The 13,720-nt window shown below is 32.6% G+C and overlaps 2 protein-coding genes across 6 annotated transcripts; both read right to left on the bottom strand.

Moving 5' to 3' along the window:
• Positions 1–187: 187 nt before the first annotated feature.
• Positions 188–3,980, bottom strand: LOC112800000 (uncharacterized). 2 transcript variants are annotated; one of them, XM_025842024.3, is made up of 10 exons: positions 3,846–3,980; positions 3,269–3,368; positions 2,936–3,168; positions 2,286–2,403; positions 2,041–2,115; positions 1,837–1,960; positions 1,196–1,731; positions 946–1,082; positions 740–826; positions 188–548 (listed from the first exon to the last, which is right to left on the bottom strand). In XM_025842024.3, the coding sequence occupies exons 2-10, from the start codon at positions 3,287–3,289 to the stop codon at positions 434–436; spliced, it is 1,446 nt and encodes a 481-aa protein (XP_025697809.1). In that variant the 5' UTR covers positions 3,290–3,368; positions 3,846–3,980; the 3' UTR covers positions 188–433. The 2 variants fall into 2 exon arrangements, with proteins under 2 accessions (XP_025697809.1, XP_072052285.1); XM_072196184.1 differs by having other exon boundaries at positions 3,269–3,483; positions 3,846–3,945.
• Positions 3,981–5,508: 1,528 nt separating this feature from the next.
• LOC112799999 (phosphoenolpyruvate carboxykinase (ATP) 1-like) lies at positions 5,509–12,619 on the bottom strand. Of its 4 annotated transcripts, none has more exons than XM_025842023.2 (13): positions 12,277–12,619; positions 11,778–12,066; positions 9,851–10,041; positions 9,224–9,377; positions 9,048–9,132; positions 8,319–8,419; positions 7,788–8,086; positions 7,346–7,519; positions 7,107–7,172; positions 6,483–6,661; positions 6,214–6,383; positions 5,963–6,131; positions 5,509–5,863 (listed from the first exon to the last, which is right to left on the bottom strand). In XM_025842023.2, the coding sequence occupies exons 2-13, from the start codon at positions 12,038–12,040 to the stop codon at positions 5,720–5,722; spliced, it is 1,995 nt and encodes a 664-aa protein (XP_025697808.1). In that variant the 5' UTR covers positions 12,041–12,066; positions 12,277–12,619; the 3' UTR covers positions 5,509–5,719. The 4 variants fall into 4 exon arrangements, with proteins under 4 accessions (XP_025697808.1, XP_072052284.1, XP_025697807.1 ...); XM_072196183.1 differs by having other exon boundaries at positions 11,778–12,043; positions 12,277–12,418; XM_025842022.2 differs by having other exon boundaries at positions 5,509–6,131; positions 12,277–12,584.
• Positions 12,620–13,720: the final 1,101 nt, after the last annotated feature.

The following is a 13,720-nucleotide window of genomic DNA, read 5'->3' as shown; positions in this document are numbered from 1 at the left end:
ACCATATGATTCAAAATCCTCAAATATCCTTAATTATGGTTGGATTCAAAATTCCATGTAAAAGTAAAGGAATTTTTAGAACCAAAAAAGAAAAATGATGTCAAGCTGCTTAACGCTGACATTCTAAGTGACAAATGATATTAGAACTCAGATAAAAAATAATGTGAAGGAAAAATATACCAAAAAATTCTGAATTCTGAACCCATTGTGGTTATATGGCTGGTATTAAATGAGAAAATGTTAATTCAAAAAATTATACAACTAGCATTATTCATTTGCTTTGTTAAAAACATTTCCTTCCCCAAGTACATCAATCTAACATTGGATGAAAATGACGAGATATTTATGATCATTGATGAATTAACTCAAATCCAACAATAATACAGAGGATTGGACATTTGAACATAAAACAAACAACATTGGGTGTCAAATGCTATTCACCAACCCTTCGCTTCTTCAACTTGGCCAATTTTCTTCTTCGCTCTCTTTCCTCCTCCGCTTCTATCAACTTAAGTTGTTCCTCATCTTCTTTTCTGGCTATCAAGGCACTGCATGCGTGTAATATCACGAAACAATCATTTCCCGTAAAATTTTACTAGATATAACTATTGAAGTACAGCATTTGTATGGAAATCAGGAAATCATCAGGGGAAAATAGGGAGTCATGTCTCCGTGATGATACATGAATTAGTAATTATAGAGAGAGAATGTGAATTATAACAAGAAAAGAGAAACAAACCTTTTCCTTTCCTCTTGCATGATTTCATCAAATCCTGCCTCCATATCATCATCGTCATCGTCATCAACAAATCTGTTGGGGTTGTAACTGGAACAATAAAACAACACAAATATTAGCTACTAAAAATTATTAACTGGAAAATTACCCAATTAAAATCAAGTAATTAATTATGGCATTATAAAATTTAAAAAAAAAATAGAGCTTACTTGAACATTGATCTGATCATTGATCTAACATCCACCTCATCCTCCATATCATCGGACTGTCTCTTCACACCCTTATTCTTGGGGCGGTGATCCCGTGGATCAGAATGCTTTGGATTTGGTTTAAGTGGTTTATTTATCTGTCAAGCAAGTTAACATAAACATCTTAGCATATATCCATGGAACAAGTTCATAGTAGAAATATCCAAATAGTCATTAATGTGTAGTACTGCAAGTAGCATCACTGCATCACCTGAGTTTTTGTTGATGCCACTGGTTGTTTTGGTAACAGCTTCGGTCTATTCTGTTCACGCGGGTCTCTTCTTGGATCCACATTTTGCCTAACAGATGAATGAACCTTAGAAGGGAGTGATTTCTGCGTGCCATTGACAGGTCTTTGCATGCTGTTGACAGGTCTTTGCATACTGTTGACAGGTCTATGTGTGCCATTAACAGGTCTATGCATGTCGTTCACAGGTTTTTTCATAACAGGTGCTGAAGATTTATTCCCCATGGTACTAGCAGGCACCTTTGGAGGCAACCCTTTTGGTCCCACTGGCCGACCTGGTCCATTTCCACTATTACTACCAAGCTGTTTTCTAGAATCTTCTGGTGCCTTTCTGATTGGCTTACTGGCAGAACTTAACTTATGATTCAAGTCTGGTTTGGGAGGCAATCGATTCCCTCCAGGAACTGCTCTCCTTTCCTCACCACTGCTACGAACATGCTTGCCACCACCATTGGCAACAAGTTGCTTATTCCTTCCAGCAAGTTGAGCTGGTCTTCCCTCTTCAACATCAGCAAAAACCCTGTATAAGTTTCCTCAATTACAGTAATATGTTCTAAAACCAACAAATAAACACAACATGAACAATTATGCAAGCAGCAACATACCATTATTGCGTATAGATGTATTCTGAGATGGTGACACTTTTGTAGGAGCTGGAAGTTCAGCATCATCAGACATAAGGAATGAGTAGTCTCTAATAACTTTGAGTTTTTGGGCTTTAACTTGCTTCTGTAAGAAGACAGTTCATCTCATTCATTACAGGATATGGAGGCTTAGAAGTTTCAAGATGTTCACAATAATTATAATACCTCGCTTGCTTTGGGCATCTGACTATGAGTCGAAGACTTTACACTTCCATTAGATGCTTTATTTGTGTTCTTATTCTGCACACAGGACAATTATGAGAAAGCAACATCACTATCACAGAAGTACTATAGAGAGGGAAAATAAAAAAGGAACATCCAACTGCTGCATTGATTTGTAGAAGAAGCAACAAAAGATCATATAGGCATCCAGGTAACCGAAAAGCAATATAAAGGCTCTGAATGCATACCACATGAGCGGCTTTAGAAATCCTGGCTGCCAAATCCGGGTTTCCTATCAATGACTTGCTCTCTTCAATTACTCTCTGTGAAATAACAGGTTGAGAAGGGCCAAAGAAGGATCCATAACTGCAGCAACAGATAAACAATGAAGAAAATATTTTGTGATTATTCCAAATGTCATTTATCCAGGCTATGCTACCACAAACTATATTGATAAAGAGAACAAAGCAGGTATAACTCCTTTTTTGGGCTAAACAAGAAAGAAGGATAAATAAGAGATCTCTAGACAAATAATCATAAGTTGAAGATAGAAATTTACAAATGATTAAAATAACACCCATGAAAGCTTGAACAAACAGCACAATGAATGACCTACACATATGTAAAGAAAAATAAAGAAAATGGGATGATGGGAATTATATCCTTGAAAAACAGATTTCATATACATCCTGCCATCAAAAGCAATTTCTTCAACTAAATGCCACGACATTGCAAGAGCAGACATAAGGTGACCAATATAACTTATTTAAGAATAAAAAATTTTGAACACTTCAACCATATCCTTTGATCAACAAATTGAATAAGTTTTCAAACGATTGAGAAAATAGTTAAATTAACAGAGAACTAAGATATTATCAATGTAAATGGCTCAACTCACTTATCATAAGGAAGTTTCTTCCTGGAATTAGAATCGGAGAGGGAGGTACTACTCTCCTTCTTCATCTTCTTTCTAATTGATTCTTTCAGCTTCTGCCTCAACTCAAGGTACTCCATTTCTTCCTTTGTTGGCTTAGGTCTTTCCTCTTCATATTCTGCCTCCTCTCCTTCCTCTTCGTACTCTTCACCTCCCTCATCCTCATAATCATCATAACCTTCGTAATCATCATACTCCTGAAGTGGAAAAACAATAATCAATTGGGGAAGAGAAACATCGAGGAAAAGAACACACTAACAGCAAATTCACCCCCTAAACTTGATAATTCTTACTTACATCTCTGTCATAACCCCGCATTGATCTGTACGAAGAAGACAGTCACCGATTACAAAAACGCTCTTGGAGAATGAATGAAACTTCGATTGAACCTTCTATGCTGGTACCAACACAAAAAGACAATGCAAACTCAGCGTTAGATTCGAATCCGACTCTTCTCGCCCCCACTGTAACTGACAGTGTGAACAGCGAGAAACAAAAAGGACCCAATAACCCTGCAACACGAAATTCAATCTTTTAAACAAAAATACTAAAATTAGGGTTGCAGATTGAACAATTCGCTCGAATAGGGGAAAAATAACCCGAGCTCGATTTTGATTGATCCCCGAATTGCCACACACTTAGAGACCCATCAAACCAAATTGAATTTATTTGCTTTACCCAAGGAACAAAACGAAATCTTATTCATCGGAGGCGGCCAATGGAGTGGGAATTTCGGGGGGTTGCAGAAAATAGTTAGGTCAAAAAACCATAAACGAAGGAAGCAGAAAGATGATAAATTGCAATGGTGAAATAAACAAGTAGAGAATGAATGGAATTAGAAAAATTGGAGAATTGATAAAAAGAAAGAGCATACCTTTGTTGGTGTGTGCAGAGCTGGGTGGAAGAACGATTAGGGCAGAAGAGAAAAAGAGGAGAGAAATTGTTGGGAGAAGGGGTTTTTATTATGTCGCTCTGGAAAGTTCCGTGTACACCTCTCTCTCTCTCTTACCTTTCTCTTTCTCTCTCCTCCGACCCTACCTGGGCCCATTAGTTAAAAAGTATTTGGGCTCAGACTTAGTTTGGCCCATTAATTATTTTCTTTGGGCTCGTTTAGAAGCAATCGAAGACTACTTGATCCATCGCCTTCGGGAGCATCCAACAAAAACAATTAGACCTATTTTAAAAAAATTTAGTTTAAACTACCAATAGGATATTATGGACAACAAAAAAATTGAAAAAAAATACTAACTTAGCTTGATGCAGTGGTTAACTTACTCATTAGCTTATGCTTAATAAACTCTGTCTTATACATGTAGCAATTTATTGGATAGCAATAAACCCTTAATGACCTCATATATGTAGGAGACTGTAAGATAAGATACCGTAGAAAAAAAATTAAAAAATCAATAATAAATAAGTTCTAAAAAAATTTAAAACCTAATAAAAAATCATTAGATATTAAATATATAGTTTCAAAAAGAATTTTAGAGATTAAATTTTGATACAAATTTTTACAAACATAATAAATAAGTGAGATTTTTCAACTTTAAAATTCGATAATTTTATGCTAAATAAATTTTTTGTAATTTATTATGATTTTTGAATAACAACATTTTAAAAAATGAGAGAAATAGTCTAGTGATCAAAATATTTTCGCAAAAATTCTGATTAATGTACAAGTCTTTTGGCTATTGAATATTAATATGCTTGCTTTTAATTTTAATTTTAATTGTACTTGTTTCTGTAAAGTAATGATATTGAAACCTTGAACAAAAAAGAAAATAAAAACAAGAATTAGTGTTTCAGTAACATACAACAGTTATTTAGATTCTAGTCAGTAGTCACGTTCATGTTTTCCTTATCTTACTTTCTCTATGCTTGGATTTAAGTTAGTATCGCCAATGGATAATGGATATCATATAAACATACAAATGTTATTACTTTATTAAAATATAGGTGAATTTTTCGGTATTATTTTGATGCACTCTTGATGTAAACTCTATTGTATTGTATATCACAAGTTTTCTTTTTTGGTGTCTATATCACAATTTAATTATGTGTTATTCTTCGTAAACTTATGATATCATGAATTCTCTAGTTAAATTCTATGAGTGCGTTGGTTTGTTTTATCCGAGAAAATGTAACTTTTGAATAAAAATAACGTTTTTAATTTTGCATAGCTTTTTTTTTTATATTACTTTTTTCAAGACGAAGACAGACTAAAAATCAAAATCTCTTTTTGTAAGAAGCCAACTTGATGTGTTTAATTATTGTTTAAAAACAGAGTCCCCTGTAATTGCATGTAACCCCACAATGGTGATATTAGGATTTTGATCTCTCAACACTTCATCTTTTTGCCTAAAATAAAAATAATTATTTTTGTTACTCCTGGTCTGTTGTTGTTGATACTATCATTGTTGTTTTTTATGTTGCTGCTACTTGTTTTTGTTCTATAAATATTTTATCGTAATTAAAAATATTGAGATAATAATTTGCAAAAAAAAAATCATTAAGGAGAAGAATTGAAGACAGTAAAATGAGAAGAAGCGAATTCCATTCATGTGAAAAAGTTAGAAATGTAGCAACACTTCAACTTTACATATGACTAAAACCAAACCAACTAAACCAAAATTATTATTAGAAATGCAATATATAATATGTTTATTCAACCACATATATATATTTCCTAACAATAATAATAATCCCTTAATCCCAGCCACCCCCACTTAACACAGCATGCATTCATTTTCAAAACACTGGTCCAGCTGCCAGAATCTCTTCAGTGAGTTTGTTGTCCTTGCCAATCTTGTGATTGGTGAATGTCTCAAAATTCTTCTTGAACAACCCAGCAAGCTTCAACAGTGTTTCATTGTAGGCCTTTTTGTCTGACCACTGGAGAATACATAAATCAAAACAAATTGTTAAATTTAAAGGCATTGGCAAATGATAGAAAAAGAAAAGTGTTAATAGAGTTGAAGGAAAACTACTAACAGTGTTAATAGGATCAAGAATTTCTGAAGGGACCCCTTCAACTTCAGTTGGGATCTCAAACCCAAAAATCTCAGTCTTCTTGTACTCAGCATTTAAGAGGCTTCCAGAGTGAATAGCATCAATGATTTTTCTTGTGTAGGGTAGCTTGATACGGCTACCATAACCATACCTGCATTAAACACGTAAATAATCATATTAAACATGTAATCAACTAAAGCCTTAAAAAGGACAATCATTCCAATGACGCTTACCTCCCACCAGACCAACCGGTGTTAACAAGCCAGCCGGTAGCGCCGTGCTTCTCCATCTTCTCAGCAAGCATTGCAGCATACTTTGTTGGGTGTAGCATTATGAAAGCAGCACCAAAACAAGCTGAGAAAGTTGCTGTTGGCTCCTTAATACCATCCTCAGTGCCAGCCACCTAAAGTTATCAATTAAAAAAACAATCATCATCATCATCATCATCATAAGATAAGGTGTAAGAATGAAGATATAATTATGTCTATGATCTGATACATACCAAAGCAGTGTAACCACTGATGAAATGGTACATGGTCTGTGCAAGGTTTAGCTTACTGACAGGTGGTAGCACACCAAAGGCGTCACAAGCCAAAAGTATAACATTCTTTGGATGAGGACCAACACATGGCAATTTGGCATTTGGAATGTACTCAATAGGATAAGATGCTCTTGTATTTTCTGCACCATAAAATCAATCAATGTTCAAATTCATCTATAAAATAGTTTGCAGTCAGAATGTTTGTCCTTATTCAATTGCTTCGTAGACATCAACATTTTTCTTGGACAAACGTTTGGGTCTCTATTCAATACTATCCTTATCCTTACCAGATGACAGGAGGTTTATGTCAGCAACATTGAGGTTATTTTATATGAGTTGACCTTGCACTTTTTTAGATTAGTTTTTAATTTAAGTTATCAAGAACTTGTTTTAAAATCATATTAAGAATTAAGTAAACTGCATGTTGTTGTTATGACTGAGTCACAACATAAGGCATCATCTTGTGATATACTTAGCCACTTAATTGGAACTATCCGAAATCATTGCATAATCAGAAACGTGGTCAAACTCTAAAACACTGGATTAGTATAAGCCAAATTCATCTTAAAAATAAAATTTATGTACCTGTAACTGATTTGTCTGAGTAATCAACCTCTCGGGAATGCTCATCAAACACCACGTTTTCCAAGACTGCCAATCACGCCAAATAAAAGATTAAATCAAAATGCATTTCTCAATTCTCACTAGTCCAAAGTATACTTTGACAATCCACCATTCAATCTCTTTGATATCTATGCTTAAATTTTCTAAAGTGTCTCTTCAACTAATCATATGGCCATTAATAAGTGATCAAATAAGATTACCTGTGCCAAATCTGATTGCATTCCAAATATCAGGCTCTTTCTCCTGGCAGAGATCAATGCATTTGGCATAGCAGCCACCTTCAATGTTGGATACACCTTTGTCACTCCAACAATGTTCATCATCTCCAATCAAGAACCTATTGTGATCGGTAGAAAGGGTGGTCTTTCCAGTACCTAAAATAAATAACAAAATAACAATAAAAGAAAGACAACAAAAAAGGACTCATTAGTACCTTGAAAACAGTAACAAAAGCATAATTCATGTATCCATAGCTAAACATGGTTGAAAACATGAACGAACAAACAAGCAATGAAGCAAGCACACTGGATTATGGCCACACAATCATTCATAGGGAGAAGGAAAAAGGAAGGAACATATCGTATGAGGGAGGGGCGATCTGTTTTTGGGGACGGCTTTTGATCCACCGGCTAGATACTATACCTGAGAGTCCAAAGAAGAGAGCAACATCGCCGTCTCTTCCCATGTTGCATCCAGAGTGAAGGGAGAGGATTTGACGCTTAGGCATGAGATAATGCATGACACTGAACAGGCCCTTCTTCATCTCCCCGGCATACTGCGTGCCGAGGATGACCATTTCCCTCCTAGCAAGATTAAGGTCTATGCTAGTGGAGGATGTCATGTAGTGAGTGTAACGGTTACAGGGGAACTGTCCAGCATTGTATATAGTGAAGTCCGGAGTACCGAAATTCTCCAGCTCTTCCGGAGTGGGTCGGATACACCTGTCACCGACCCAGTTATCCAAATTGTACACTAAACTAACAAGCCAATGCCAATGGTAGGGAACCACTTCCTCCACTCATCAGGGACTATATTGTATATATAATATATAATGTATAATGTAAATAAGGCTTTCAACGATTGGGTACTTATCTGGCCGGCTTATACCTTTTTCTTCTGAAGGAACAAAGGATAAACAACATGTTAAATTTCATGCTAGAGTTTTTCACTTACATGTTGTGCATGAACAAGGAATGATAAGCTCTTGCTGATACTATCCTCACTTTGATTTTGTTCTCAGGGTCCCAATTCAGGAATTGGTCATTGACAAAGACCTGCACAACAATCACCAGTGTTAATCACTTCATACACACACTAGTAGCAGGGAATTGCAATTAACATGTATCAGATATTATCAGATAAGATATGATAAGGTTGAGCAATGATTCCAGAACAGAATAGAAATGGGTGTATATATAAATTGGATTTGATTTTCTCACAAGGGCAGTGTGATGAACAAGTTTTACACGGGTATCTAATATTAATACACCAACAAAAATAACTATTTTTCAGATATGAATAATCTAAAGAAACGGATGTTATTAAACAGATATCTATTATCTTCAATTTCTGAACAGTATGAATATGACAATATGACATATCCCATACTAAATGCAAGGCACCGATAACAAGAGCCAATAATAATAATAAATTTTTAAAAAAGGAACAACTGAAAGGAAATTATCGGAGGCTGAGATTATTGTCCTGCACATAAGGGATCAGATAAACTTTTGCGTGATATTGCACCACCATTCCATACCCAATACCCATATCACTATCTTAAAAAATATGAGATAAGCCACCATCTTTTATTTTTATTAAAATAAAAAGTGACGTAAGCTTATATACATATATATTAAAAAAACATTGGAATGACGGAGGGAAATGGGAGATAAATTTAACCTTGTCGAGAGAGTTCAAGTAATCGACGGCTCTTTCTCTGTTCACCATAAAAGTGTGCTCGTCCATCTCAATGTTAGGGGAGCCCCTACAAGTTACAAAAATGGTCATTTTTATTATCTAAAATTAACCACTTTTATTTTTTAAATAAGAAAATTTGGTTAGAACATAGTACTCACTTTCCCCACCAAAGCTCATTCTCAGTAACATCATCCTTAACTATGCGCTTGTCCCTCGGAGAACGCCCTGTCTTGGCACCAGAAAGTGTTGCCAATGCCCCTGTGGAAGTGATGAACGATCCTTTCTCATACTTAATTGCTTGTTCATATAATTCTGCATCGCAATAAGCACAACGGTTATCTAAATTCACACTAATAACATTATACCATAGTCTATATTTTGATTATATGACTCAAATTAATTAAGAAAGGATTTTTCTCAACAAGTAGGGTTAGGGTTTACTTTCATGTTCATTGAATTAAAGTACTTTCATTTTTCAAGAAGTCAATTCCCAAATAATTAATGTGGCTATGGAAAAATAAAATAAAACCATTGTTGAGAAATTCAAATAGATGAAGTTAGAAGGCGACGTTGTTATGAACTACAAGCTTAGCTTTCGTACAGAGAAGGTACATTAAGATGATGTTATACCTACCAATAATAATTAATAATGAATTGAAAAGAAAACAACTAGCAAGTGTGATGTAACGACATAAGAAGGAGACTTAGTATACGATAAGAAGATAGATCAAGTAAATAACAAAAGTTAGAAGGAAATTAATTAATAATTAAATAATAGTATATACCAGCTGGGGAGAGATTGTAGAGGACATGGGTGAATTTGAGAGCACTGTCGCTAACAGCGATGGTTGGAGTAGCAACATGGTGGTGGTGGTGGTGGTGGTGGTCGTGGTGCACTTGTGATTCTGACTTCTTAGCTGGGTCTCCCTTCACCACCTTTGGTCCAGTTTCTCTCGTCAGTGACGCCAATGATGCACTGTCAAAACAAATTCATAAAAACAAGAAATTTATTACTCGTTACTTATTAATAATTTTTTTGAAGTAGCGTAGTTATATATAAATACGTATATATATAATATTATTCCAAGATCTTGTGGTTGCAGTCACATCAGAACTATAATTAAATTAAATACTAGCTAGATATTGTAGGTCAGTTTTAAATTTTTTTGTTAGATAAAATCCATTTCTCCGAAAATAAGAATTTATTTTTTTACAAAAGGTTAAAATCTTAAATTGAGGGGAATTTCCTTTTATAGTGCTGTTTCCCAAGCATCTTGGCTGCTATAGGTTCTATTTATGTAACAAAAGTTTGATTAATTTTGTCTTAGAAGGCCCACTATGATTGGGCCCCACATTCACAAAATGAATCAAATCAGAGCCTTTGGCATCATCAGATCCATCACACTTTCTCATTCAAATACGTTACATCACACGTGTATCGTAAATATAGCCCCACCGCGCTTTTTCCTCTCTCTAACACTAACATTACGGAGACCGAAAAACAAGAAAACTGGTACTAAATTAAATTTTTATATTATATTTTATTATTTTATTTAATTTAAGATAAATATAAAATAAAAAATTTTAGAAAATTAAAATATTATAAAATTACAATTTTGTATGCTAAAAATATTTAATTATTTTATATTTTTAATCATTAAACATATACTAGATCTCATCCTCTTTTTGAAAATAAACACTTTCTAACTTCCCGTATTTTCCGCACGAAACAAATGTCTTGACTATAAAAAACAGAACTTATATACTCATTAATCAACCCAATAATTATGTGACAATTTCCCTCCCATAACTCAATCTTCATGCTAAAATAGGAAATACGAGTATGTACGACCTATCTATAATACATCCGTGGATATGTAATAACGAATAATAGAAAACTGTACAAATTTACCTTAAACTCATATTCCAACTAAAGGGGAAATTTACATCATCAATGTGTAAATATATGCATTTTGTAGTCTATTTATATTTTGTTTTCTTTTAAAAAAGAGCCTTTTAAATATATTCATTTATAAGAATAATTATTCATACGGAAAAAAAAATACAAACTGATTATTTTAGTGACATGGCAACTATAAACATATAATTAGTGTAAATTCTTTTTATTCTGTTTAAATATATTATTATTATTAACATATTAATAAGTATTAATGTGTTTATCAATTTACATTTTTAAAAATTAAATATACACAATTATAAATATAAATTTAATTAAAATGATAAATTTATTACGTTCATATATTAGAGAATATAGATTCAACTTTTAGTAATAACAAAATACTTTTTTTAATTATAAATAATAATAAAAAATAAAATTATACATCAAAATTCTCGTACTTTCATTATACATTGGCTACATATAAATGTCATTATTATTATTAACTCATGGTGCTCCTGTACATATAAAATCAGTTAAATATATATTAAAATATAAATATATAATTATTAAATTTTAATATTTATTTAATATTTTATATTAATTTTGATACATGATAATGTAAAATATTTTATATAATTCTATAACTATAGACGTTTTCTTTAAAAATTATTCACACAATCTACATTAATATAAAAAATAATTATTTTTATTGATAAATCGTTATTTTTACTGATAAATCGTCGTATGATTTGACGTGTGTGTAAAATAATTTTACATCAAAAATATATTAAAATTAAATTCATTAATATTACCTTATTGACTGGAGTTGCTGTTTCTGGCGCTCTTGTTCAGAGAGGGTGGCAAAGGGAGTTTGGGAGCCCGTAACGGGAGTGGTAGGTGCTGATTTCTTCTTCTGAAGAGAGTGAAGCTCATCAATCGTCTTAGCCTTCACCGTCGGACCGCTGTCGTCGTGACAAATCCCGTTCACGTGCTTCTTATGGGTATGGATCGCCGGAAGTCCGTTCCTCGCCGTCCCGTTACCGTTAGCCACGTTTCCATTTCCGCTTGATGCCATCTTCTACACACTTGTATAATAAACCCCTGTTAATCACAAAATTACAAAATCAACCATTTCAAATCATAAACCCCAAGGCATCACATTTAATTTCTCCATTTCAAAATCCATCGTCGTCAAAACTCTACATTAACTTATGAATTTATTACTAATTAATATTTTGTCAACGTTTGCGTGAGAACTAGAATCATAATAATAACATGGGATTAGGAGGGAATATAATGAAGAGAACGAACCAGAGATTGGAAATGAGAGAAGAAAGATCTAACAATGATAAACGAAGGAAATGGAAGGAGAAATAAACATGGAAAGTGGAAAGATTTTGTGCTGTTTAATTTTTTCGAGTGAGGTATGAACAAGGGACACCAAAAGGTGATGGGAAATCTTGTAACGATGAGGTGATCCTTTTATAGGGTTCAGTGACACACCAAAAACTTAACCATGGTTATAATTCTTAACTCTAGTTGAGGGTGACTATGGTTAAATCCTATCCCGCAAGCGCAAGGTTCTGAAAAGAGAAAAATTCCAAATTTCGTATAATCCCGGAATGAGAGTTGGCTACAAAGTCATCAAATGAGTAGAAAATAATCCTGTGCTCCTCTTCTCCTCCATATGCTACACACGCATTCCCGTATTCTCAAAGAAAAGTTTATTATATATCTATGAACACATTAACAATTAGTTATTAAATTAATTATTATATATTTATGGATAAATTTTATGTGTTTATCAACTAATATTAATTGAATATCTAATAACAAAATTTAAAATAAATTAATTTAACTAAGGCAGTAAATCATCAAACTTAAAATCATTCGAAGAAATTAGTATTAAGGTGGAAATTCAAGTGCAATCAACTTCACATGAAGTTGATAACTGAGAGTCGTTAGATAATTTGATTGAGTTGATTAAATTTTCATCTAACAACTCTCAACGTGAAATCGATTGTATCTGTATTTTCACCTAATATTAAATGTGAGAAGTTGATTAATATATTAATTAATAATGGAATTACTTTGTTAAGTTACTAGCATTTAGCATTTACAAATTATATTTTATTAATAATTAATCACCTTAAAATCACTTATTAAAATATTTCATTAAAACTGAAAATTTGAAATATTTAATGTAACTTATATATTTTGGAAAATATATTTTAGATTTTTTGGGTGACTTAAATATCTTAGATTTTTTTTTTTGCTATAGTTAAGCTAACCCATTCATTTTTGTGCTATCGAATAAAATATTGATTGACTAATTAATTGATAAAAAAACCTATATACACATAAAAAGAACGAAAATATTTGATAACAATAAAAATCAATTAAAATTTTTCCTCTCACGCTTCTCATTTTTTTCAACCTGACAAATAATAATAATTATTGAATAAGATATATGTATTAATTGCATTAATAGTAATAATAAAAAATATTAATAATAATTAAATTATTTTACCAACTATTATAAATTAAAAAAAGATTTCATCTATTACTAATAATTTCATTAAATCTGGTGATATCTTCGATTATCATGTGTGTGCAAATTTTTAATTAATCTATTATGCACAAAACTTTTTTAATTTATTTATTTTAATTTGTTTTCTTTTCTTATTTATTCATCCAGTGAAAATAGTTAAAATATTTACAATTAAATATTTTTAATATAAATAACATTTATAAT

The sequence above is a fragment of the Arachis hypogaea genome, chromosome 5 (genome assembly GCF_003086295.3).
Source record: "Arachis hypogaea cultivar Tifrunner chromosome 5, arahy.Tifrunner.gnm2.J5K5, whole genome shotgun sequence".
Taxonomy (NCBI): Eukaryota; Viridiplantae; Streptophyta; class Magnoliopsida; order Fabales; family Fabaceae; genus Arachis; species Arachis hypogaea.
Note: the sequence above shows the minus strand (reverse complement) of the source record. Positions and strands in the feature narration are given on the sequence as shown.

What these genes read in the sequence shown, in the direction of transcription:
- LOC112799999 (XM_025842022.2), bottom strand. Translation starts at nt 12,040, where the DNA reads ATGGCATCAAGCGGAAATGGAAACGTGGCTAACGGTAACGGGACGGCG. An exon ending in CAGCAACTCCAGTCAATAAG is followed by an intron (nt 10,042 to 11,777) that starts GTAATATTAATG and finishes TTGTTTTGACAG; the next exon opens with TGCATCATTGGCGTCACTGA. An exon ending in CTCAGACAAATCAGTTACAG is followed by an intron (nt 6,662 to 7,106) that starts GTACATAAATTT and finishes TTTATGGTGCAG; the next exon opens with AAAATACAAGAGCATCTTAT.
- LOC112800000 (XM_025842024.3), bottom strand. Translation starts at nt 3,289, where the DNA reads ATGCGGGGTTATGACAGAGAT. An exon ending in TTTCTAAAGCCGCTCATGTG is followed by an intron (nt 2,116 to 2,285) that starts GTATGCATTCAG and finishes TCCTGTGTGCAG; the next exon opens with AATAAGAACACAAATAAAGC. An exon ending in TGGCATCAACAAAAACTCAG is followed by an intron (nt 1,083 to 1,195) that starts GTGATGCAGTGA and finishes CTTGCTTGACAG; the next exon opens with ATAAATAAACCACTTAAACC.